The following is a 26,920-nucleotide window of genomic DNA, read 5'->3' as shown; positions in this document are numbered from 1 at the left end:
TTTAAACAACTCTCGTGCATGCTAGTGGAACCTGTTGCATAAATGCTGTGTAAATAATAAATAAATAAATTACAATCTTAATTTAGGTTTAATATCGCAATCTGTAGATTTAGCTACCTATAATAGATTATATTTCGACTCTGTATCGATGAAAATTCACTGTTTTATCATTTCTGTAGTTATGTTTTAAAACATAACCGCTTAAAAATTATATTATTTAAACGAACGTAGAGCGACATCTTCGTCTCGAATGGCTGAACTATTTTGGTAAACAATGCAACAGGTGGAGAGGAAGGATTATTGTTTTCAACATGAAAATCATGAATGAAAATGCATTTAAAGCGTCATTAAAAGTGGTACTACACGCTCAGCTTTTGTAGAGCCTTATGCTCAAATAGTGGTTTCTGATATTGCAGTTGTAATAAAGATTCACTTTTCAATTTCGTGCACGGTTTGTTTACAAATAAAGGTGGCTTTGTGCGTGCGTGTGTAACGATCTTTTGGCCGCCGTTCCTTATAAATCCGGCGGCTGCATTTTCAGTGCGCCGCCCATCAGAAATCTGAAAATGACAGTCTGATTTCTGAACCTTCAAATCGTTTATACCTATGGCTCTAGTGAGTTTTCTCTTAGGAAAACAATGTTTCTGACTGTAAAACAATATGAAAAACTATTCTAAATGTTTTCATGATCCCCAAAGTCTTTGAAAACAAATCACGAAATTTTCTGCTCGGTATTTATACATGAAACTCCCTCTCAAAGTTCCTTGTAGATTCCCGACCAGGTTCGTTACTCCAAAGAGCTGTCATCTGCGACAAAATCCAAGATGGTGGCAAGGTTTGCAAATCGATCTGTGATGTTAGTCATTTTTGTTAGATATTTCGTGTAAAACTTAGTTTATTATGTTGCTTATTATTGTTAAAAAGACAGTCTCTAAGGTAAGCATTCACAACAGCACAAAGGTTGACGCCACGCGCACTCGGAAAGGAGAGAAAACCTTCCCGATAGTTTCACTACCAACCCCCACCGCGAAACTGCCTTTGTACCTTGAGCCCTAGATGGGTGGGTCAATGATTATGTTTCCAGCCCATTGGCAAGTGCGTAGTAATCGCATTCCTATGCGCTGATAAGGGCTCTTAAGCGAAATGTGTGTGCGTTGCCGATTGATGACTCATCGTGATTATCCGTGCATTGGTTGCACCGAAGACTCATCCACACTTTGTTTTCTCAAGGGTACTGCGATCGATTTTTCACTCAGCTGCCGAGTGTAGTAGTTGGTTGCCGCTGTCATTATCAACAACCGATCAATATTTCCTTTTCCGTGCGGCTGGTGCAAGCGGCGAAATACCGGGTGGGTGCGTACTGCGTCAGCGCAAAACTTTCTTCGGTTTTGTTGTGCTCCATATCTTCCGCTTGAGGGAAAGCCAACACGTCGAAGTTTCACTTTCTGGTTTGGCATGTACGTGGGCCTGTGTGTGTCGAATTTCGACAGCTGATCGCGTGCCAGACCGGCCATTTGTTTACGTTCCGTGAATTGCGTTGTTGTCGTTCGTGCCTCAGCGATTTGTTCATGTTCTTTTTAACCTTCAGCTAGCGCTACCTTTTTTGCTCAATAAATGAACCACATTTCTGGGTGCATTTTTTCTTGTTTTCGCTCCGAGTATTGTTTTTCTTGCAAAATTCTTGACACGCAAAATAAAGTAAAAAGGATCACTTACCTCAGCACTGTTTGCGATCGTAAAAGTTGAAAGGATGTAATGATTTTCTGCTTCCATGTCTCATTCTTGTTTTGATTTGCTTTCAGGGAATCGTTCCTGCAACCCTACGTTAAGTTCCGCGGACGAGGCTATTTACGAAAGTGAATCCGAACCAACAACCACAATCAAAATGAGTTACGAAGTGACGGACGAACCGGCGTTCAACAGCGACGATCTGATGAGCATGGGTCAGTTCAACATGACCCAGCCACTGGAAGACATGAAGCTGGACAAGAACATGGTCTGGCTGCTGGTGTCGCTGCTGTCTTCAATCGTGTGGGTCGTCTACATTACGTTTTACAACGCCCGCCTGTTCGGTTGCATCATCACAAAGCTCGCCAACCGGCTGTACGTACGCGGTGCGTACTTTAAGATTGGTGCGCTAACGGTCAACCCACTGGCGGGTAAGATCATGTTCCGGGACGTGGTCTACGTGTGCTTCGACTACACGGTACGCGTCCAGGACGGGTACTTCATTTTCCGCTGGTGGCGTTCGTACGTCCCGAAGGACGTATCGGAAGATCTGTCCCACTCCGACACCCGGCTGTCGGTTATGTTGAACGGGTTCGAGATGCACATCTACAACCGGTCCGATCTGTACGCTCGGTTGGAGAAAACGTTCGGCTTGAAACCATCGGTGCTGGTGCCAACGGAAGATATGAGCGCCGAAGAGATTGCCCGCTTCAAGGAGCAGATTATGAACGATGAAAACCAACGACACAGCAGTGAGGTCGCGGCCAAGGTCAAGAAGAAGCGCCCGGAAGCGATGACGGCGACGACATGGCGCGATCTCATTCCCGTCATCAAAATTGACATCTGCTCCGGGCGCTTTGCGTTCGGCAATCGGCTTACGCCGACCACACTGTCGCTGTGTGTGGAAGAAGCGCACTGCGTTTACAGCACGAAGCCGGCCGTCTCGACGTTGGACCACTTTATGCACTTCGTCAAGGCGAAGGTGGAGAATGCCAAAGTGCTACTGGCACCGAGTCCCAAGTTTACCGGTATGGTCGACGAACCGCCGCGTTACATGGGCGAAGGGTTCGTTGTGATGATGGCGAGCCTGATGGAACTGTACTTCTACATGGACGAGGCCGGTGTGGTGCCGGAGGAACCGGTTACCCTCACGCTTGCCAACGGGGATGTGGTGGAGGCCGCTCCACCCGTTTGGGGGATCGACATTAAGTGCGGCAAAGGGACAGACTTTAGCTACGGACCGTGGGCGGACCGACAGCGAGACCATCTCTTTAAATTCTTCTTCCCACCGGACTATCAGCCGATGCCGGTAACACAACCCCCGAAACCGGGCGATCGGCGTGAGGTTCGATCGTTCGACATAAGTCTCTGCACGCTGAACGAAGCCACGATCGATGTGCTGTTCTCCAAAAACAAAGAAACGAACGCGGTCCATGTGAACATCGGAGCGGGATCGTATCTAGAGGTAACGCTACCGTGGATCATTCTTCAAGATGGAATAGCCACGAAGGTAACCGGCCAGTTGTTGCACGTTGAGGCGACCACCAGCTTACAGTACCGCAGTTTGGCTGAATGTGAAACGCTGCAGTTTAACGTGAAGTAAGTATACAATAATGGCCCAAATCGCGGGTTCCCAAAAGAGAATATCAAACTCATTTTCGATCACCGTTCTCCTCCAGGGTTCACTATCCCATCAAGTGGAACGATCATCAAGAGTGGACGATCAATTTGACGGGAAGCAAAGCGACGGCATACATCGTTTTCTCGCACAAGGAATTCTTTCAGGATCTGATCGAAGACTGGGCCTCGAAGGCGCGCCCCGACATTCTCAGTTTTGTGCCGTACACGTGGAAGTTCGGTGTAATACTGAAGGAGTTTGAAATATTGACGCTCAGCAACGAGTTTAATTGGATCGATTGCTCCAGCACCAACCAGGAGAACCATCATCTCGCGTTCTGCGGCGATCTGTTCGATCTAAGCTTCTCGCTACCGTTCGATGATTTCCTCCCGCTGAAGCTACCGATCGTGTTTTGGATTCACGGCGAGGGGCTCGATCTGAGTATGTATCTGCCGGAAATATCGAGCAGTCGATCGATCCTCTTGGCTTTGGACGAGAACGCACGGATTCTTACGCGCGACGGAAGCGTCCGGAAACGGTCGGAATTGTTGCATAAAAAGTGGCGCCGGGTGTGTTTACGATCGACCGGCTGGATCGACTGCTGGACGGTGCCGATTGTGGCGCTTTCGATCAAGTACATCTACCACCCGATGCCACCGCTTGGGCCGGATCCACAGGCGGACATTACGACACCGGAAAAGGAGGAAATACTGCTCAGTCCGATGCGGATACCGAAGCTACGCAAATCTCCGGCCATCACGTGGACAGCGGTGGCCGATGGTGGTGCACCACGGTTCGATCCAACATCGCTGCCCCCGGACCAGGTGTCGGTGGAACTGGAAATTGGTTCGTCGGTGATGCTGGCGTATGGGGCCATCCTGCGCAACTTCATTCATCTGAAGGAAAACATTTTCGGTGAAGACCAAACGTTCACCGACATGGAGCACTCGAACTCGAAGAGCAATTCGCGCACGAACCCGTTGGTAGTTGGTGGCGGCGGCGGCAGCGGCAAGGCATCGTCGAAAGATGACCCCTCAAAGTCACTCTCGGAGGCCAGCCTGAACCCGGACGAGAAACCGAAACGTTTCGATCCTCGGCTCTACCGGCCGCTGGAGGTGATCGTCAGCGTGACGATCCACGATCTGCAGGCACACGTGATGAAGAACTGCACCGAAACGGATCCTCCGTGTCCGATTGTGCTCATCGAACGGCTCGGATTCGAGATGAAGAAGCGGTTCCATGAAACCGAACTCCAGGTGCTGGTGAGCCCTTCGTTTGTCATTTCCTCCGACACTGCCATCCGCCCCGGAAAGGATAAACATTTGCGACAGGGACACTTGCTTCTGTCGGCGGTGCAAGTGCGCGGTCACGCAATGTTTAGCAACGAGGGCCGCCAGCTGGAAGAGGAAACGCTCGAGTACGCATGGCTACTGGAGGTGCAGCTCGGGAAACTGTCGGGCAAAATGACTCTCTCGCAGCTGTGCAACGTGGTGACGGGCCTGGAAACGCTTGCCTTTCTCACGATCGATTCGGAAAATGAACTAAAGTCACCGAAAACGGTTCGTTACTGCCACCACGGTGTTCCATCGAATACGTGTCCGCACACGAAGGAAGATGCCAAGTATCGATGCCCCTCGACGGAGGACATCAAGTATCGGATGACACGCGTTGCGATCGATGCGATCGATTTGTATCTGATTGAAACGGGCACCGCCATGCACACGTGGGTGTCCCCGATACGGTTAGCCACGTGCAATCTACACGGCCAGCAGGTGAAATCGGGCATTACGGGTCTCATACCGACGATTCTGTTGCGTCAGTTTGTGTCAACCGGTGGTCACTACAGTCAGTACAGTAGCGGGAATTCGCACAGCAACACCAACACCACCGGCAGCAGCCGTTCGGCTAAGCTACACCATCAAAACTCGACCAAACATGCGGACGATCCGTCGCACATCCGCAAGTCGTCAGACGAAGCGACGGGCCCCGCCATGATATCGTCCATCGGGTCCGCTTCGTCCGCCGGTATTAAGTCGAATCCTCGCCGCGAGGCCGCAGCCGTTGTTGGTCCCGACCTACCGGCTCAGCATCCGCCGCACCGGAAGGACTCGAAAGAGCACAAGGAAGATCCGTACGGTTCGATATCGAGCAGAAAGGGCCGCGATCGAGAGGATGCTTCCGGTGGTACGTACTATCGGCGTGACAAGGACGATCCGTATGCCTCGCTGCACTCGGCCCGAAACAGTGGGCGAGAAATCGATTGCAACGAACCGTGGCTCGAGGTTGGCTGTGTTTCGCTGGGTCCGATCATTATCGAGGCCGCTTCGGCCCTTCCCATTCCGGAGCACTGTTTGCATCTGGTGCAGCATAGGTAAGTTACCCTTCGGAACGGTTTCCAGGCGGCTGTCCGGATGACCCACGCTTTCTTATTTCAGCTATTTGAAAGTGCACGACGAGAAGAACAAGAAGCTGTGGTTCCTCTGGTCAAGCGCCACCGATCCGGTGCGATGCGGTTGTGTCGGAGGTTGTGCCTTTTTTGGCACCAACCGGAATGGACCAAGATTTTTCAAACCATCGGCCCAGGACATTCAAGAGTTTATCAACATCGCCCGGTATCACATACACCAGAGCGGACGGGAGTACGGATTTGGCCAGAGCTTGCTGCACGAAGGCCAGCTCGTGTTCCACACACCTCCCTACAGTCTGCAGCCAGTGTCGCTGCAGGAATGCTACGAATATATCGGAAAACCCAGTCTGCACCGGGCCGGTGGTCACCGACATCCGCCGGCGCACGGCGGTGGGCCACCCTCGGCCTGCTGTGGCACGACGGCAGACACTAAATCGCCCCATTTGACGCAGAAGCACGACACACAAAAATCGGTCAGCTCATCGGCTGACATTTCACCCAACAGCACACTGGTGAAACAGGGCGGAAGCTGTTCCTTGGCCAGCGCGACCAACTATGCCGTCAACAGTGCTTCGGCGGCGGCAGGTGCTGAGCAGCGGTCAGGAAAATCGTCCCTCGAGCGGTTGAAAGAGAAGGACACCGGCTCACCACACGGTTCGGAGAGGGTCCGTGGTCGTCGCTTCTCCTACACCAGTGGAAGGTAACAGCGGGTGATCATGGGGGCGATCGGGTGGGCGATCAAGTTAGGGGAAAACCGACCGGTTCCGTGAGTGACGGCTGTAATGTGAAACGCACTGCAGCGATCATTCTTAGTCTCTTTGTCGAAAAGGGAAGAAACCTAAATTATCTATTCGCGAGAAGGGTATGTCCCAGGTGAAGTCGTCTCTGAAGCTGTCGAACAACTTTGTATAAGACTACCTACAGTTGTTTGTGAAACCTTTTTGGAATTGGGTTGTTCCTGTCCTCGTACTCTAACGTTAGTTTTTTGTTCCCTTGTCCCCATTTCAGACAAAGTACGATTTCACACGATGTGCCCTACAGCCGGCTGCTGGATGCGAGTCCCAAAACGACGGCCAACAGCTCGAAGGTGTCGACCCCGACGCCGTGTCGTATCGATTCCGAATCACGGTTGCTCGCATCGAAAGGATTTAAGGTGCCCAAAGCTTCCCAAATGTCTGCGTCGGATTCGCGACTGATGGCAGAATATTTGCAGGGCGAACTGTTGGACATGTCCGCCGTGTTGCCGATGGGTGACGATCATACGGCCCATACGGCGCCGCACTTGCCGCCGCATCATTCCCTCCATCATTCCCAGCAGCAGCAGCAGCAGCAGTCCCAGTTTCACCACAACCCGTACCAGCAGCACGGTCATCACCACTCACCGGTGCCAATGGAAATGTCACACTCTGCGCCGGCCCCCGGGCACCCTTTGCAGTCCGATTCCGAGCAATCGCTCGGAGGAATCGTTCCCGGTGGCGTCTTACGGCCACTGCCCTCCGACGACGTGATAATGCGTGACGTACAGCGAACCGTTTCGCTTACCTCGGAAAATCCTTCCGAAGCGTTCTTTTCGGCCGACGAAGATCTACACGCATCGCGCAGCTCGAGTCTGAAGGCGACCGGAATCGACCATCACGTGCATCCGGCTGCGATACAGAAAAAACGCTTCGCATCCGATCTCAGCATCGTCGGTCCGAACGAGCTCGAAGGTCGCCTGTCGACGCACCGTAGCGACTACGAGATTCACACGCCCGAGCACCGATCTCTTCCGATGCGGCCCCAATCGACCGCTGAGCTGGTGAGTGTTGCCTTTCGCCTACCTGGGCTACTTCACGCGAACCGGGTGTAGGGGAGTCGTTACGTTGTTTCTACTGTCCTTAGAACCACGGTGCAAGATGATAGAGGTAAAACTGTTCCATCGCACACTTCGGTGTCCCATCGTTTGGATTTGTTGTTGACACCCACGGGGGCACGGCACACTGACTCACCGGCCATGTACTGGCCACAAAAGTTGTGTTGTGTTTTATGTTTTCGCGAATTAGTTTCGGGTTCCGAGCGGTCCCAGTCTTGTTTCGCGTTACATTTTGCCACGTTACACGTTAACATTAACATCTCCAGACGGCTTCGTAGAATGCGCGCCGCCAGCAGCATTACTCAGCAGCAGTAGCACAATGTTATTGATTCATATCCTCCTTTCCTTCCCGTAGTGTAGCCATTAGTCAAAGAGATCGTAATGAGATAGGAACGATCGCGCGCAGATCGTTCGGCGATCGTTCTGTTCCCATCGCGATATGTCGTGCAGAAATGTTTACCGTCATACAATTGTCATGTTATCTTATCTTATCTTCTCCTATCGCGCCCATTCATGTGTGACACACACACACACACATGAACCTCCCATTCCGGTGTTTGGTGCGGTGAAACACCGGGTTCTTGCTTGCTTGCGTTTCGTTCGTTCGATAATCTTCGGAACTGCGCACCGGGTGCACCTTCAATTCCATCGCAACGACTCAACTGCACGCACAAATCCAAACACATCACACATGCATCCGATGGACATTCCGGTTGCTGGCGCTGCATCGCCTGCTGCATTGTTCAAATTCATTCCGTAACCGAAACGACGTCGTCCTTGTCATCGCCATCTTCGTCTCCTGCACCAACCATCACCAATCATACGCACTACGATGCGGTCGGTGTGTGTGCGTGTGTATATGGACCTGTGTGTGCGCTTGGATGTGTCTGTGGTGTTTGTATGTGTGGTGCGGATCATGGTGGTGGTGGATCGGGTTCGCACCACCGACCCAGAATGAGGAGGAACGGCGCATCCACGGTCTAGCGACACCGCTGCGTAAGTTTAGCAACATTTCACCCCGCCCCGAGTTCCGTCATTTTAAGCCGGTCTATGATGTGAGTAAAAAGAGCAAACCGAGAAGCAAAGCAAAAAAAGTGAATGTTTTTCGCATCGCCTCCGCTTTTTATGTCCAGAAGCTGGCAAACCAAGCGTTGTGGAAGTGGGGCGGCCGAAACAGGGCAAACGAGTGGTCCTCCACGATTCACCCAAGCTGGCTCCTCCCATCACGCACAGTTTCCAGTTTCTGCTTAGCCTTTTCTAACGTTTGTCGTAGGTTGCTTCGATTTGTCTTGGTGTAGTTGTTGCTTTTGTCTCCGTTTTTGGTGTGTCCTTTAAGATTACGTTTTCCAATTATCTTTAGTGAGTATTTTCAGCTTTAAGTCGTGTTTGCTCATGTTTTCTTCTTCTTCTTCTTCTTTGGCGCTACAACCGCTGAGCAGTCTTGGCCTGCACCAGAGACAATGTTAATCTCTGATGCTCTCTGTAACATTTAATTTTTTACGGGCGGGATTGTTAGCCCCGCGCCAACCCCCCTGTCACGCCGGTATCGGGAATCGAAACCATGGCCGGTTGAGTGACAACCGATCCCGGGATTCGAACCCAGGCCAGCTGCACTGACAGCGAAGAGCGTTACCGACTGCTCTATCAGCGGAGGTTTGCTCATGTTTTACTGTTTTCTTTTGTATATAGCTATATTTTCTTTCCTTTGTTTCATACATATGTTAAACGAAAGCTTTCTTTACTTGCTTGCAAAATGCTTCTAGAGCAGGTTCTTTGCTTTTTTATTGCATACCTCAAACATAAATATTACTCTACCTCTAACGTATATATTCTTCCTCTTACCTCTTACCTTACTCTAACCTTACCTCTAACGTATATATTGATAAACAGCAGCTTGTTCTGCTTTCATTGCTGCAATTTTGTGTTCTATTTCCATCCCTTTAATCTGATTCGTAATTTAATTATAGTGTGTAATTGGTTTGCTGTAGGAAATTGTTTACACACTCGTGTAGTAATAACCACACAAGGTAATTTCTGTAACACCTGGCACCACCGTTTTATTCTATCGATGTTTTCACGCGATGAGCCTCTCGAACGCCTTATGCCTGGACTCTCTCGCCCGGTTGGTTTACCTCTGGCTTTGTACCATCTTCCACAGGTCGATCCGCAGGATTCTTCCGAATCGCACTCGCTATCGTCGAGCTCGTTCATCTCCGCACTTTCGTCACAGGAAGACATTACGCTGGTTAACTTGCACATGCAGATCAACCGCCCGATAGTGGACTCACCACTCCTGATGGCGAGCTACGTGACGCACCTGGCCCATGTGCGCTGCTCGAACTGGACACACTGCTCCATGCCGATGGGTGCGGATGCATTCTCCATGCCGCTCTTTCAGCAGAACGAAGACGGTGGCCTGGTGTACATCGGTGGCAAGTTAATACCGCACTTTGATACCTACTCGAACTGGCGTGAGGTGAGGATTATTTCCCGGTACGATGGGCAGCCACCGGCGGCGACGAGCGGCGCAGCGAGCGGTTTCTCCACCCTGCCGAAACCGCATCCTTGGGATCCGAGCGTTTTGGTGCGCAGCAGCTTCGACAAGCAGGAGAGCAAGGAAAGCGAAAACGAGTTTCTCAGCTCGCAAGGGGAAATTGCAACGCGCAACTCGATCGTCGTCCGGTTTAAAGGGCAGGTCGACGTGATGCTGACACCGTTGCTGCTCGAGGGTCTGCAGAGGTAAGCGCCGGGAACAACTACTTTTATTTTCTACTCATCCGGACGCTGGGGAGAAACTACCCTCTAATTAACCCGACATTCCATGTGCGGTTTCAAATGGAGGACTGTTTCGGTGTTCGACTTCCCTCCTCTGTTTTTTGTGAACAATGAGGTTAAACCTTCGGTTGAAGTTAGAACCTTCCCATAGGTTACTTAGATTTGGTGGCACCATCGCGTTTTTAAGTAACCCAATATCGACAGCTTTCAAGCGGTCCCCCAGCGAACGGTTATCATTGGCAAGGTTCGCTAGTTTCTTAAACGCATCGCGTAGTTCGGTATTATCAGCCAATATCTCGCCCTTTGCCGAAACACACAAAAAGTAAAGGAGAAGGTAGCTTAAAAACGGTGACATTCCTTCGAGGTAACGGAAAAACTGGCGCACAAGAAGTCCGAAGAAGCTTGTTACTTTGATGCTCCGAAAGCCTGCTTTGTTCAAACTGGAAAGACTTTCCCTTCGCTCAATATTGATCGGTTTCGGTTTTTCCTTGCACACTCCTGCGACAGGATGATCGAGTCCCTGACACCGACGCTCTCAACGCTGCATCCCCTTACTGTGGTCAACGATATTCATGCGTCGTGCGTACGCAAAGTAGAAGCGGTCAACATACTGAAGCGTGATCAGTCGCTCAGCTACTGGTCGCAAGTGCACTCTAACTCGAAGCGATCGACCGCCGAACGTAACCTTCAGGGACCCGGTGGACCGGTGCTGACGGACGTTTACGAAGAAAGCATTTCGACGCAGGTGCAGGGCCTTATCGTCCTTCCCAAGATCAACGTCACGCTAATCCAAAGTTCGGTCGTCGAAGAAGTGATCTCCTTCGCTGCACTGGACAACGTTCAGGAGCTGAGCTGTGCTTCGCTGCTGGCGGTGTGCTTCGAAGGGGTGTCGACCCGCTTCCACCTGGGCAAAACGACGAAAGCTTCGATGCACACCGTTTACACGCAGCCCACCGTTCGATCGGGTGGGCTCAAGAAGAGTGGTCTCATTCGCGGAACGCGCGCTCTGTTGGCACATTTGTCTTCCCAGACGCGTCCGGACAACGTTCCCGGAGAACCAATTTTACTGGAAACCTCGGAGAAGCAGCTCGAAGAGTTGATCATTACGCTGGACATTGGCAAAGCGCACGCACAGCTGCGTCGACTGAAAAATGAATCGGCCAACCTGCCCGACTCGCAGATCGTGATAACGGCCATACCGGCACACCGAAGTCGTGCCATGTTTGACTGCACACGCGTTCCGGATGAAGCGGCGGCCACGATGGGCGACGGGAGCGCCAATGCGAACGGTGGATTGGGCTACATTATGTTCGAAGGCGGCTTGGAGGGCGTCAGTGTGAAGATTGTGAAGCGATCGCAGTTTGAGAAATCGGAAAATGCGGCCGAAACACTAAAGTCTGAACCGGAAATGGCACCACCCCACCACCAGTCGACCACACACTCGGAAGCGAACCAGAACAGCGTGACACTGAACAATCCACTCAATTTGGTGACGCTCCTCAACGAAGCGGGCGGTAATATGGCCGCCGAAGCGTTGGCCAAGTTTGGCATGAAGAAACCGGGAACACCCAAGGCTAGTGGGGCAACGAAAGATCGTCCGCTGTTTGAGGGAAAATCAAAGGAAAAGCCTGCCGCTTCCTCGGCCATAACGAGCGATGGTGGTAACAGGTCGTTCAAGACGGTTCTCGTTCCGGATGACACGGATCCCGTCACCCTTCGTAGCTCGTTTGTCGGTGAACCGTCCGCAGTGGGAACCGGCGGCCACCCAGCTCAACCGGGATCATCGACCACGGCAGCACCACCCGGAACAGGAAGCGTGCCTGGCGCCAGTGGGCCGCAGCAACCCGTATCGTCGAACCCTCCGGGAGCTAGCTTTGATGCGGCAGGAGGAGCAGGAGCAAACCCGGGAACAAGTGGAAACGGAACGACCACCACCTCTGCCGCCGGTGCCATTGTTCCGTGCAGTAACGATAATGGCAAAACTTCGTCATGTGTGATCGACTTCAAGACGGTTTGGTTTAACTTTGCCGCTCCGCCCCGATCACCCATCACTCGCAAGATCGACTATACACGGCTCGACTGGAATCTGCTCAGTACCGCTTCGCCCGCCATCACGGCGTGGATGAATCCGAGCAATAGGTTTGCCATCAAAATCGTCGCCCTCATGAAAGCGATGTACATTCGCCGGACAGCCATCACGGTGGCGCTGATGGCCGACGCCTGGGACCGACCGTCGCTGCACCGGCCGGTCAAGAGTCGGTACGTTGGAAAGTTTACACCGCTCGCCAAAACGTTGCAAGAGGATCCCAGCTGTCAGCTGTGTACGGTGCTGCAGAAGTACGTGCTCGATGAGAACGCGGCCAAAGTGGAGGAAATCTTACGGCACCAGTATCTGCCGCAGTTGAGCACCATGCGACAAGTAATGTTGATACCATAAATTGGCCGCCTAAACGTGCCGAAGTTGTTACCGTCGTTTGTTTGTTCTCTTATGTTCTCGCAGGCCGTCATCGTTTTGAGTCGCCAGTGGAAGAACGTGCTCTACAATCCGATGCTGTTTGAGCACCAGTATAAGGGAAAGCTGGCGAAGCCGGTGAACGTAACATTCGCATTGCCACAGGACGAGGTATGTTGGGACCACTAAAGACCACTCGCTGCATCGACCAAAAACATGTTGTTTCACAAGCAATATTTTGGTGGACGTCGCACCATTATCTAAACTGTTTGGTATTCACTGTTATCAGTCCCCGTTAAAGGGAGAAAGGCAGCCCACCAACCTTACCTCCTGAGCTCTCGTCCTTACCGTATGTTCCGAGTCTAGAACTGTTCTCTGAGGTTGCTCTCTTTCGAGGACTGTTCCTCTTTTCCTCCCGTTTGTTTACGCAACACGTGTCAACCATCAACACGCATGAGATAGCCTTAATCGGGGCGGGGAGGGTACATTCCCAGTTCATTAACCTCATTGCCTGATACACTATCGTTTGATTGAATGGAGAATGAAAATGCTAAAAGAACACCATACACAAAAAACCCCTTTAATTCACTACCGCCTCACACTAAATGCTTTCCTTTTGCAGCGTTACAAACCTATTTGGGGTAAGTTTAAAGTGCAAAATAGGCCGTAGGCCGTTAGAGAAACGGCGAACCGCCACCTAACAGTACACTAAACCGACAGAAAAGGAACTGCTAACGTACCGAACGCACACAACGCCCTGACGAATGCCTGAAGCTTTTGCCAGAATGGTGAATTGTTTATTAACCCCCCCGAAATGTGTGCCCCGGTCGTGGTGGTTGAGGTTCTCTGTCGATCCGTGTGTGTTATCCGTGTATCCATTAGGCTGACCTCTGTGGTGTGTCGCGAGAACCGGTGAAGGGATTGGGCTTACCGCAATACATAATGTGATTAAAATCGACACGCCTTTGTGCAACCATCATTAACGCGAAAGGCGAGAAGAGTTATCCATCGATCGAGAAGGATCGAACCCTGCGATCAGTTGGGTGGGGATTGGAAATGGCAATGAACTGAATCTTCTGCGAACAATCATTCATACTCAAACTCTTTTACGCATCAATTGGTGGTTGGACGTTAAATGTTGCTAATGAACGCATTCCCACTTCCCGTTTTTTCCTTCCCGTTCCCCATCATTTCCCCTAAACACCACAGTCTGCCCAAAAGTTCCTTCGTTTTAGGGTCACCTCTTGCAAGAAGTGAACCCGTCCCACTCGGCTGGAAAGCCTTTCGAGCCCTTACAGTCTGTATCAACGGGTTTTTTATCGTAGGATGCCGAAGACACGGATGACATCGATACGGATAACTATCCGGTAGGAACCATCGTCGAAAGCCATCCGCTGCTGGAGGAGGAAAACGAACACACGATGCTGCTGGGACAGTGCATTCAAACGCAGCACCATCAGCAGTCGGCAGTGGCAGTCGGCTCGCAGCACCACCACCACCACCAGCATACTGGCCAGCCACCACACCATGGTAATGATCTCTTCTCCTGTCTCGATCGTACTCTGCAACCCTGTACTACAAGCTTCCCTTGTCCGCCCCGTTCTCGTTCGTCGTCCTACTCCCGGCCGCTCCCTGGGTGTTGCTAACCGTGCTCATCCCGAATGCTTCCATTGTGCCGACACTATTGCTTACACTTTTGCTGTTCATCTAACCCCGCTGACTGTGGATTTGTTTGTGCTGTGTTTTGATACTTTTTCTGTTCCCTTTTTTCCGCACTTTGTGTGTTGCTTTCCAGTGCACGTGTGCTTGATAGTCCACATTTTGACTCGTTTGATCTGTATCTTGTTCCGAAGCGATCGACCACCGATCGTGCTGTGGCTAACTGTAAACTTTTTTGTGTAAACTAACACTCAATGACGCAATCACACGCACACATACACACACACACACACACGCAGCAAACACGCCCCAACAGTGTGCAAACAATTCCACGTGTTTTGGGCCGTACGGCGGATTGTAGCTCTGAAATTTACGCTTCTCCTTTCTCTCCCAATTTCTTGTTCCGTTCGGTTCCTTGCGCTCCAAACAAAACCGAAAAAACCGAAAACCCTGCCAAAAACAATGAACCACCACCGTAATATCCGTCCGTCCGTCCGTCTGCCTGCCCGCCCGACCTGACCTGACCTGGCCACCCGCCCGCCCGCTCGCTCGCAGTAATCAAAATACCAGATGAACCACCACCGGTGCCGTCGGCGGTGCACATGGTGACGGCAACGTTGGGCGATTCCCTTAATACCTCCCCCAGTACCACTAACACTTCGCGGCTGACCAACAAGCTGCGCAAGAAATCGTCGGTAAAAAGTTTCATTCCACCACCGGCAGCGCCACCGTCGCGTGCCAGCATTCAGATGTTCCCGAACATCTTCGAAAAGCAGGACCCGACCATCGAGTACGGTGCACTGCGCGAGGGCTCCGTCCCGTCCGTGTGCAGCTCGTCCGACTCGATGGACAAAGCGTGGACACCGCCGGCCAACCACAAGGAGGACCTCTACTCGTGGATGGCGAAGCAGCAGAGCGAAAGCACGAAGCAGCGCGAAAAGCAGAAAACCACTGTAGGTTGACCACGGTGTGTCGATGTATAAATGAATATTACTAAAGCATTCGATTTCCCACTTTTCCGACAGCAAACCAGTCGCACCCCGCTTCCAGGGCGCCCGGCAATCCACTCGGTAAAGTACACGCAGGATAACAATCGCATCCTGGACGCGCACCTCATCTTCGAGCCGATGCTGACCTGCCTCGGCGTGATGCCGCAGCAGATGATCAACAATGTGTCCAGCAAGGACGTGTCGTCGCTCGAGAGCCTCGGCACCAATCTGTCGCTCGTGTGCTCGTTCGACACGATCCGCATCGACATTGTCGTGAGTGAGGCGGGCGATGGCAAGAAGCCGTCGTCGAAGCAGAAGGAACCGAAAAAGCGTGGCAACGGCAAGTTTGCCATCATAGTGTCGTCAGGCGAACAGCCGGCCTTCCTGTGCGAGCAGGTTGGCGTCGAGCTGGAGGTGCTGAAAATGACCGATGGCTTCCCGGACGACACGAAGCCGGCGATGCTGTACGTTTCGCGCGGCCAGCTCAAGAAGCACACCAGCACGGTCATCAACTTTAGCCTGAACGTGCGCTACATCTCGCAGCAGGTCAACATGCCGCTGTTGCGGTTGCTGCACCAGATCACCAACATGTACCAGAACGTGAAGGATGCCCAGAATGAGCTGCGTGAACAGCAGCCGGACCACGGCGGGAAGCGCAGTGCACCGCTGAAGGACGAATCGAGTCTCGCGTCGGAGATGAACGACCCAACGTTGATGGGTTCGCTGAACGAACCGCTGATGGCGCACATCGAAACGTCCGGCATCTTCGATTACACCGACGAGCGGTACGATAAGTTTAACGAGGACATCTCCACGATGCGGCACGAGCTGCGCCACTCGATCAGTCGCAGTAAAATGCCCACCCTAGGGCCACTGATCCCGCTGACACCGTCGCCGAATTCGCGCAACCGACCGCACAGTTTTGCGCAAAAACTGCGCAGCACCAGCAAGTCGGTGAAGGGCAAGCTCGGGTACACGAACCTGAACGAAACGGTCAACACACCGATCAAAACAAGCCCGACGGCGGCCGTCGCCGGTGCCGGCTCAGGCTTCACGTTTTCCGAGGCACACTCGAAGCAGTCACTGGAGGCGAAAAATTCGTTAACCGGCGGACTGTCGAGCACGTTCGGTGGTAAGTTCGGCGGACGTGTGGTTTCGGTCAGTTCAATGCCCCCTAAATGGTCTCAATTCACCCGCGATATAGATTTCACCGCTCCGTTCGATCGATCGACCTTCACGGGTCCGATTCATGGGATAATGGATACGCCAAAGTGCTGGAAAACGGTCTACCATCTGCTCGATCTGTACTCGGCGATGCCGGAAACGAAGACCATCGCTCATCGGTATGCATTCCGGGCCGGGATCCCCCGGCTTTTCACCCGCCAACTAACCGCCCCGTCTCTCTCTCTCTTTCCGACAGTGTATCCATTTCGCCCGACGCGGTGGAACAGATCAAGGCACGGAAGTACAATCTGCTGCATGAAAGCAAGAGCGCCCGAGAGGAGGACGACATGCATGCGGCGGGGTTGCCCACGGGCGGTCAGGCGGCCGGTACGGCCGTGAAAGATGTGGGAATCGTAACTCAGGAACGAACCCGGCTGGTGGTGTTTGGGGTGGCCAAAATACATCGCACTCGGCTACTGGCCACGTTGAGCGGACTGAAGCTGGAGGCAGAAATAACGGCCCTCCACAGTAGCACCACGTGGCGCAAGAAATCGCGCCCCGCATCGCTCGAGTGTTCCCTCACGGGGCAGGTCGGTCGGGCCATGATCGTGTTGCTGGAAGGTGTCCAACCAAATCAGCAGTAAGTTCGGGGTGACCATCGCTCCCGCCTGGCCCTGGCATTAATTCGCCCATTTCCGCCTCTCTCTCCCTCCGCAGAACGACGGTGGTGAGGGTTACGATTGGCAAAAGTCAAACACTGTACTCGAGCATCACGCGCCGCGGGAAGGACAAAAACAATGGGCTGCTCTCGATCGGTATCGTCAACGTGGACATACCGCAGCATCCGGTCGCGTTGCACGGTATGATGACGCGCAGCTCGAAGCAGATTTCGTCCACGCTGCAGGAGCTGCGTGTGACGCGTACCTCCGCCCGGTTGACGCGCCAAAACGAGGAACCGGAATCTCCACTGCACCATCATCATCACCACCACCACCATCATCACCACCATCATCAGCAGCAGCGTGATTCGCGCGAGAAGGGCCCTGTAGCGGGGGGGGTGGCCAATCAACGGAAGCACAGCACCGCCACCGTGCGTACGCTGACGGGTGTTTCGTTGGGTGCCGGCAACAATCCGAGCGGATTGCTGCAACCGCTCGTGATGCAGTTTAACATTATCCTGCAAAGCCTGTCGATAAGTGCCGCACTGTTGCCTTCGCTGCAGGCACAGTACAAAATGGATCACGTCTCGTCGACGGGCGTGACCGGGAGCAAGGCAAAGTTCACGATCGATCTGCCGAACCATTCGCTCAGCTTTACGACGAAGATTCAAACGACCGAAACGAACCTTCCTTCGGAGGCGTGCATTGCGTTGCCACCGGTGCACGTGAGTGCCGAGTACGTGCCGGAGGCCACCAGTGAGGAGGTCCCGATCGATGGGGTCGTCCTGCGGCAGGGTGGCTATCTGGCGGCGTCGGCCGAAATCGGTGTCTTCGAGCGGTGCCTCACGACGGATCTGCTCAATCATCTGGTGTTTGTCCAGAAAGTGTTCATGAAGGAGGTGAACGAGGTGGTGCAGAAGGTGTACGGTGGCGAGAAACCGGTGCCCCTCTGGCTGGAGGAATCCGAAGAGAATGGGTCGACCATGAAACGGATACTGTTTTCGCTGAACATACGCGTGAAGCGAATCCAGCTGACCGCCACTACGCCGTGCTCGTCGGCCGTCCGGTTCGAGACGGGCCAGCTGGAGTTGCATCTGTCGAATCGCGTGAAAAACATTGCCGACGCCTCGAACACGAAGCTCTTCGGGAAGGCACAGATTGATCTGAACCTTTCGCTCGGCCAGATCATCAAGAACGTTATCTTCGACGAAGCCGAACCGGAGTTCCAGCAGCACGCGTTCTTCAACACCACCATCGGGCTGCGGAATGCGTTCCAAAACGAGATGCTGAACGACGACAAGGAGCTGGTGCTGATTACGCTCAAACGGCCGCTCATCTACGTGCAACCGATCGCCGTCGACAAAGCCATCCTGGTGTGGTTGAACTACAAGAACGCGTACGAGTACTGGACGGAGAAGCGGGCCAATCTGAACAAGGAGGTACTGATGGCTACGCAGCAGGTGCTGGAAAAGGTCCCCTTCGGCCAGCTCAGTCACCATCTGGCGACGTCGGCCAATCTGTCTACGCTATTCCTCCAGCTCACGGTCGAGGACATGGGCATCTGTTTGCCGCTGAATCAGGCGCCCCAAATCTGGGGCAATCGATCGGTGCAGGACTTTGAGCAGAAGGGTGCCGTCGTGATCACGCTCGAGAACACCATCATTTCGGCGTGCAGTTCCGGATCGCTCGTTTCCAACGGTCGCTTCGTTGGGCTGTGTTTGCGGTTTGCCGACGACTTTGACTCGTCACTGGACGAGTGGAAACCGAACATGAACGATGCGAGCATCATGAATCTGTGTGTGGTGTCGGAGGGCACGTACGAGGTGTGTTCCCGTACGATCGCTGCCAAGCACCCGGACAATGCCAAGTGGTTCCTGAACGTAAAGTGGCAGATGGAAGGTGTGGACATTCATTTGGATGTCAACATTGGCAAGCAACTGTCGGCCCTGGGCCACACTCTGACCATGCTAACCGGTTCGGAGGACGACGAACCGATTTCTTCCGACACACCCGACAGTGACGATATCGATGCCAGCGGACCGCCGCCGGGTGGCAAGGAGTCGAAGTCACGCAAATCGGTTGACTCGCTGCCGTCGTTCCTGTTCGACACTACGCTGGATCCGAAGAAGCGGTCTCTGCTGATGGAAAACGAAATCAACGAGCAGACGAAGATCGTGAACGATCTCAGGACGCTCGGTGCTTCGACGAAGACGATCGAGAACGAGGAACGGCGATTGCAGGAGCTACAAGCCGTGTACTACAAGTACTTCCGGCGGGACATGATTCAGGTAAGTCAGCAGTGTATTAACTACCGTGAATGTTTTACGTTAGGTTTGGCGAAAAAACCATTATTTTTGCGTGAAATTCGAAACTGTATGTAGTGTAATTTGTGTTGTCCTGATGGAACACAACAGCTCTTCTGTTGGACAATTCTGGTCATTTTCGGTCAATTACTCAGGTCAATTTGGCCAAGGCTTCGCAGATGGAAATTCGATCCTTCATGTTTTTTAGGTGTTAGGTGTGTGTCACCCAAAAACCAAGCTTCTTTTTTTATCCAGCTTTAGACAAATAGTTTAAAACTGTTTTGTGGTTGACCTTTTAGCTTCTGAGCTGATGGTTGCCTTGACACCGAACATTACCTTGAAATTGTATGATAGTTGGCGTTCACGCCTTAGTGGACCGAACCTAGTTTGCTTCAAGCACACGTAGTCCACTTGGATAGCTCTTCACTTTGCATTTAATGCAACGCTGGCGATGAAAAGTAAAACCATGACAACCTGCCGTAAAAATAGCAAAGTAACCTTTGCTGTAGTTGGTTTCGGAAAGAGTCAGCCGACGGAAGTTGCTATCTTTTGCGAATTTGAAGACGCTCTCGACGCTCACGCTGAACCCAAAATGCCGGCTGTCAAAATTGTTCTGAAACTGCTTTGCCAAATTATGGACACTGGTCACCAGTGTCAGGTGAACTTGCGTCGGTCGGTGTACGAAATCGACAGCGACATTGAAGAAATCAAACTTCCCCTGCAAGCCATCGTGAAGCTAAAGCGTGTCCACCCGGTGGTGGAATCAACATCCGCCTCGTTGCTTCCGTTACCGCAGCAAGCCCTAATCAACTTACCGGTAATAGGCCCCACCGAAGACCCCACACCGGTGTCCCATAGTAAGCGAAAATCCCAGACTGCAGCACCGCTGGAAAGCGAAAGTAAGGAATGCTTGAGAAAAAAACGTCCGTCCAAACGAGATTCCGATTTGCCTGGATCTGTGACTCATCCGCACAACGCAGCTGACGCGAATGTCGATGGGGACAATGAATTGAAGGAAATTAAAGCGATGTTACTGGAGATGAAACAGAAACTTATCACCATCACGACCCCGTCGGAAGACGTTGATGCAGCAGCGATGGGAGTTGCTAGGACTCGTCTTTCGAGTCGGCTGATAAAGCGACCCAGCATCCCCGATGACGCCGGTGCCCATGTGGATGAAATGCAAGTTTCGGAAACCAGCAACTGCCCGTTCGTGCAGTACATCTTCCAACGGCACGAGAACCCGGAGGGAAGCATCGACATGAACACGCCGATCTCGGCGATCGTAGGGCCCAACTATTCCCTTTTCTATAAACAAGATCGCCGATCATCGTCGGGCAAAACGGATGGTGCGTCGGTCGAAACGGAAGGGAATCTAGGTCGCCGATCGGAGGACAGTGACTATCCAAAGAGTGCCCTCAGTGCCTTTTCAAATGAACAGTCGAATATCGGGTCGTCCTTTGGAGTAACGAGTGACCAGCACGCTTCAGAAAATTCCGCACTGTCCCATGACCAAGATGTGGCAGAATGTATGTTGTGTGTCGACGAAGAAAGTGGAAAGGACATTTCGATTGGCGCTAGTTTGACTGGCCGTAGTGATACTGTTGATCTCTAAACGCGGCCACCTGATTGATCAAAATAAACCCGTTCCATCTCGTTCCGGAGTTCCGCTCATTTTGTCTTGCGCTTTTTAGGCAAAAGATATCTTGCGTCTATTTTATCTTTGGTGTCTTTTTTCTCCTCTTCGCAGAAATGGAAGCGACCAGCGATGCGCAAACCGATGCTGAAGGCAGCCAATCGTTCCCGTTCGTTTATCGCACCGTCACCGACCCGAGAGGATCTGATTGACGCCGGATGCCTGGTGGACGGTATAGTGGGATCAACGGGAGGTTCCGGCCCACAGGGTGGTGGAGCTAGCAGCGTGCTGGATGCGTTCACCGGAAGCGAAGATATGAGCAGCTTGCAGGAATCGCCCAGTTCGGGCCCTTCAAGGACGGCCTCGTTGCGGGTGAAAATTCCGCCCAACTCATCGCGCGTCACGTTTACCGAGGCAATGCGCCAGTCGTCCCTGCCGAGCGCCGACTCGGACGTGGCCGCGTACTCGGATTCCGGGCTCGATTGGCCACGGTGTGACTCGAGCTCCGTCGCATCCGATGTGCCGCATCTGCTCGAAATCGACGGTGAACAGGTGGAGCTGCGCAAGAAAAGCCCAAGCCATCCGCAGAAGCAGCAGGAACCGAACATTGACTTCGAGCTCGACATCAAGGTGCTGGTCAATTCGGGCAAATGCGTGCTTCACACCAAAGACATCCACGACGAGCGGCTGTCGTCGACGATCGGTGGCAGTGGTACCAATAGCAATGCCACGACCGCGCCAACGGCAGCGGCGAAGCACCATAAGCGCGAGCGAAGCACGGGCGGGGCCACCGACTGGGGAAGTCCGGTGCCACCGCGTCGGAACAAGGATAAATCGCGGCTGAAGTACAACACCACACCGTACACGGCCCTTGTCGATCTGACCATCTTCCACATTCCGGGCCTGGACGTGAAGCTGCAGTATCAATCGAAGACGCTCGGTGGAGACGATGCGTCGCCGCGTATGAGCACCACCGATCCGTTCGGGACGGCTCGCAAGCTGGCCACGAAACGGGCCACCCTGTTCGCGTGGATGACACTGCAAAGCATCCCGGAGGAAACGATCATCTCGCCGCACATCCTCGAGTTCCTAGAGCAAACGCTCGAACCGATCCCATCTTCCAAAACGGGCGGTGGAATCGGCAACGGAAGTGCCGGAAGTGGTGGCGTCGGTGTCGGTGGTGGTGGTACGGGAACGGCGGCGGGTGGTGCCTCGAATCCGGTCAATTTGCCGATGCTCGAGCACAACTATGCCGCCGTTTACGCCAGCTTCCCGGTCGATGTGGTCGTTTACTTCCACATGCAACCGTCCACTTTCCGGTTCTCCTGTTTGCCCGTTTCGCGCGTCGAGTGTATGCTGCAGCTGCCAAGTTTGGACATTATTTTCAGCTCGAACCGGCACGCGGACGACGAGGCGGCAGCCGGGGTCGTCGGGCCTGGTGCGTCGGGCGATACATTGCCGGGTGGCGGTGATGGTGGGAAAGCAGCCGGTGGGCTGAGCGTGACGGGATGTTTGGCCGACTTTAACGTCTACATCTTCCACCCGTACGGTGGCAAGAAGAGCAATCTGAAGGAGGCGCACCAGTTCTCGCCCCTGGCCGACAGCGAACGGAAGGACTCGCTGAGCATCAACGTGGAGTTTGTAAAGTTCCACATAACGCGCTCGAAGAAGATCAACATGATCGAAACGGGTGGCCTGCTGCGCAAACATTCCGATCATTCGGCATCGAAAGCGGTCATACGCTTTTCGACGATCGTGGACATTGGTTCGGCATCGTTCAAGTACGATATGCGCCGGCTGACGGAGATCCTGGCCTTCCCGAAGGCCTGGTACCGGCGCAGTATCGTGCGGCGAATGTTTCTCGGTGATCTGAGCATACCGCAGGCAAGCATGTGCGATCTGGAACTGCCGATACCGGCGGAGTGCAGTGGTCAACAGGAGCGGGGGCCCGTACCCGGCGGTTCCTATGGTTCGACTGGCGGCGATGGGTCCGATGAGTCGTCACGGCGGGCGATGAGCCGCGATCGGTTGCGGCTGAGTTTGGAGAATGATCTGAACAAGGCGCAAGCCAGCGGCGGCCTAGGAACGGGCGGAAGCGGAGCCAGCAGCGCATCGTCGACGGCCAGAATAAAGGATCAGAAATCGTCCAGCCTGGATTCGACGTCGTCGCCCTCGGATGTGAACCAGATAACGTCCTGGGAAACGTTGGTTCTGTTTGCGGTCAACTTTACGAAGCTGAACGTGCAGATGAACATGGGAAACGTGATGGGAAATATCGTGTGGCTAACGAAGGCGTTCCGGAGCGATGGCCGGCTCAGCATTGGCAGTACGGGTCACAAGAACATGTACATCGGGGTCGGGCTCGGTGGATCATCGTTGGACGCGAAGGGTGGCATCGTCGGCGGTACGATCGATCTGAGCCGGATCGACACGTACATTCACATCCGCGAGGACCCTGGTTCGGAGCCGGACCACAAGGTGGGCATCAAGCTGAGTGCGCTGGAGCTTAAGTTCGATTACATGGGCACGAGCGTGCTGATGACGCGCGTGAGCTCGCTGAACGCGCAGCTGCGGGACGAGTGGAAGTTTTCGAAGGACCACGATTTCACCAACAAGCTGCCCACCAACTATCCGGCCATCATTCTCATCCACGGTGACCTGTCCTGGGACCAGCTGCAGATGATGATCTCGAAGTCGACGACGGCCGACATACTGAAGATGTTCTACAAGTTGGAGGAATTTTTCTCTCAGCAATTCAAATCGTCGAAGCGTGTCTTTTCCAGCCTCGAGCCGCGCCTCGCCAATCCGTCGATGCGGGCCAGTGCCCGGCGGCGTGAGGAGAAGAAATCGCTCGGTCACGAGGCGTCACTTCACGATGCGCGCCACCATCGGCACTGGCAGCGGCCGCTGAAGCAAACCAAAGGCCTGTGGCTGTCGACGCTTGGGGTGCCCCTCTCGAACATTGGCACCGTGCTGGGCGGTACGATGGAGCTGCATGGCCAAAACATTTCACTTGCCTGCTTCCACGGCATCAACTTTAAGGCGAAATCGTGGGCCTTGTTCAGCCTGAAGGAACCGTGTATCGACTTTGCCACCGAAGCGCAGCACGTCGAGTCGACCGAGGAGGTGCACATCATTCAGACGCTCACATTCGGACTCGGCATGAACAGTCAGCAGCCGCCGCAGCACCATTCGAACGCCACCGTCGTTCGGATGTCCCGGAATGTTATCTTCCCGCCACAGTTCAAGACGCTGCACGAGTGGTTCCACTACGCGTTTGCGAACAGCGAAATCGATGGTAAGTGACCGAACGGAAGGAAGGTGGGGTATTCAACCGGATTCACTCTAACCCCTGATCCCTTCGTTGATCAGTTGATCGGTTCCCGGTGATCGAGCGCGATAAGGAACACAACACCAACTCGATCGAGCGTGCCCGTGGCTCGGGCGCAGGCGCAGCGGCCCATCCGAAGCTGCAGGATCCAAACCACAACCGGGAGGTGATCTTTGCCCTGCCAAGCCTTCAGTTGCACTTCAAAACCGAACACCTGCAAGGCATCTCGACTCCCGACACAACGCGTAAGTGACCAGTGGTTGCCTGGAGGAGGGCAGTGTATCCGGTAGGACTAATCTTTTCGGGCCCCTTTACAGAGGACAAACCGATGGTTGAGTGTAGCTTCATAACGTCCTTCGAGGATCACATCTTCGTGACGGTTGATGCGGACGCATTTTTCTTCCTGCATGATCTCATTACTTCCTATCTAAGCGAAAAGGAGAAAGTGGTACGTACTTTGAACTGCAATTTAGCCGAAAAAGGGCGTAATAATTTACTTTACTTGGTATGTGTCCCCTCAGCTTGGCACCATCAGCACCAATCGATCCTCGTCACCGAACCCATCAACAGTGACCCCGCCCCCGACGGCCACCGTTGGTGGCAGCTCGGGTGGACTGTCGGTTCTCAAGTCGGGCAATTTACTGAAAACCAGCACCGGAAACCTGGGACCGGCATCGGCACCATCGTTGTCGTCGCTGCGCACACAAGACTCAACCTCGAGCCAATCCATCGGCAATGGTAGCGCCGTAGATTTGAACGAACTCGGCACCGCAACGGTGGCACCCGCCCCATTGTCGGCCGGGTCGGGCTCCAAGCAAGTCCGCTTGGAGGATGTTGTGAAAGTGGACGGTGGCGCGATCAGTACAACAGGGCCCAGCACGCTGTCAAGTGGTCAAGCGAGTGGTGCACTGGGCACTGGCAAACACGTAAACATTGTGGTGGAGAAATCCGACCTGGAATCGTTCATGCGTACCGATTGGCGACACTTTAACTGCAAAACATGGCACCTGGAACCGACAGTGAGGTAAGTGGGGTGTGCGGTCGAAGTGGCGCTCAGCACGTGCTAAAAGTTTGCTTCCTTGCTGTAGGTTACTGTCGTGGGCTGGCAAATCGATCGAACCGTACGGAATCGATTACATACTGAACAAGCTTGGCTTCAGCCATGCCCGTACGACCATTCCCAAGTGGCTACAGCGTGGGTTTATGGACCCCCTCGACAAGCTGGAAGCTCTGCTCATGCTGCAGCTGCTGGTGATGGTGAAGGATAACGGTACGTCCGAGGTGAAGGAATCGAGCAAGGACAAGTGAGACTAACAATCTGACGGTTCTGGCGAATAAACAGTCTGATACGCACCCGCGGCCGCATGATATAGAAACTAGTAGCAGCCGCGGTGCCCATAAGAATGCTCAACTATTCCGTGTATTTCCCTCTATAACTAACGCAAGCTACCGTAAGTCGCTACTCTAGTCGCGTTCAACAAAGTCTATCAATATATCGAATGGCGAACATATCGTGCTATTGGCGCTCTTGTTTTTTGCATTACAATAAAACAGCAACGGTCCAAGAATCTATTCGAAAGACTATCGGAAAGTGTAGCTCGCAGCTTAACCGATTCGGGCACCACTCCGCTTAGACTGCAAGTCATGTAGACGTGTGAAGGGCCTGCGGTTTCTCCGTAATCCAGGCTTCTCTTCTGGATTCTATTCGCAAGATTGTCCACCACACTTAGAGGACATAAAAACAATAAAATAATTAATAATCTGACACCAAATGTTGTGTGTATCCTGTTATATTCTCCGAAAAGCCTGTCCGAATGAATGAATGTTTCTTTCTGGGTCAACGAATATGTCTCCCGAAATGGATCTGAACGGACAAAGTTGAAATAAAAACACAAAACAGTACAAGATTTCGGTTCAAATTTTTGTTTTTCGCATTTTATTTTGCTCTTTCGACTTCACTAACTTATCGATCACGGGTACGATCAACGAACAAATCATATTTTTCATTGGATCACACCTCAAGAAAGGAACTGATCTTCTGTTGGGTTCCAATTGCCCCCTCTCTACTGGCTGCACGAACTTTCCGCCATTAGCGCAACGCTGCGGAAGATGGATCGCTTGGAACCGGAGCACGCGCCATGCACCGGAACCGTCGATGGTTCCAGTTTACGTTGCTTGGCCTCAGGCTCGAGAGAACAATCACTCAGGCGCTTCGTCGGTGCTGAAGAATCGTTCGACGCGCCGGATGATGACGATAGGCGGTCCGTTTCGGTCGTAAAATCAGCCGATGGCGTTGGTGAAAGCGTTTTGTTAGTGCGCTGCTTGCGAGAGCCTTTGCTGCCACCGG

General features: G+C 53.0%; 1 protein-coding gene across 1 annotated transcript; it reads left to right on the top strand.

Annotated features, from left to right (window-relative positions):
• The first annotated feature begins 1,885 nt into the window (after window positions 1-1,885).
• On the top strand, window positions 1,886-26,291 carry LOC128274956 (bridge-like lipid transfer protein family member 1). Its single transcript, XM_053013310.1, has 19 exons — window positions 1,886-3,327; window positions 3,408-5,717; window positions 5,782-6,453; window positions 6,762-7,551; window positions 8,559-8,660; window positions 9,764-10,344; window positions 10,888-12,799; window positions 12,881-13,003; window positions 14,158-14,362; window positions 15,047-15,444; window positions 15,517-16,612; window positions 16,685-16,823; window positions 16,901-17,284; window positions 17,362-19,591; window positions 21,357-24,540; window positions 24,615-24,818; window positions 24,891-25,021; window positions 25,095-25,597; window positions 25,662-26,291. The coding sequence occupies exons 1-19, from the start codon at window positions 1,886-1,888 to the stop codon at window positions 25,879-25,881; spliced, it is 16,626 nt and encodes a 5,541-aa protein (XP_052869270.1). The 3' UTR covers window positions 25,882-26,291.
• The last annotated feature ends 629 nt before the right edge of the window (window positions 26,292-26,920 follow it).

This window comes from Anopheles cruzii, chromosome 3 (assembly GCF_943734635.1).
Source record: "Anopheles cruzii chromosome 3, idAnoCruzAS_RS32_06, whole genome shotgun sequence".
NCBI lineage: Eukaryota > Metazoa > Arthropoda > Insecta > Diptera > Culicidae > Anopheles > Anopheles cruzii.
This window is presented reverse-complemented; position numbering and strand designations above follow the sequence as displayed.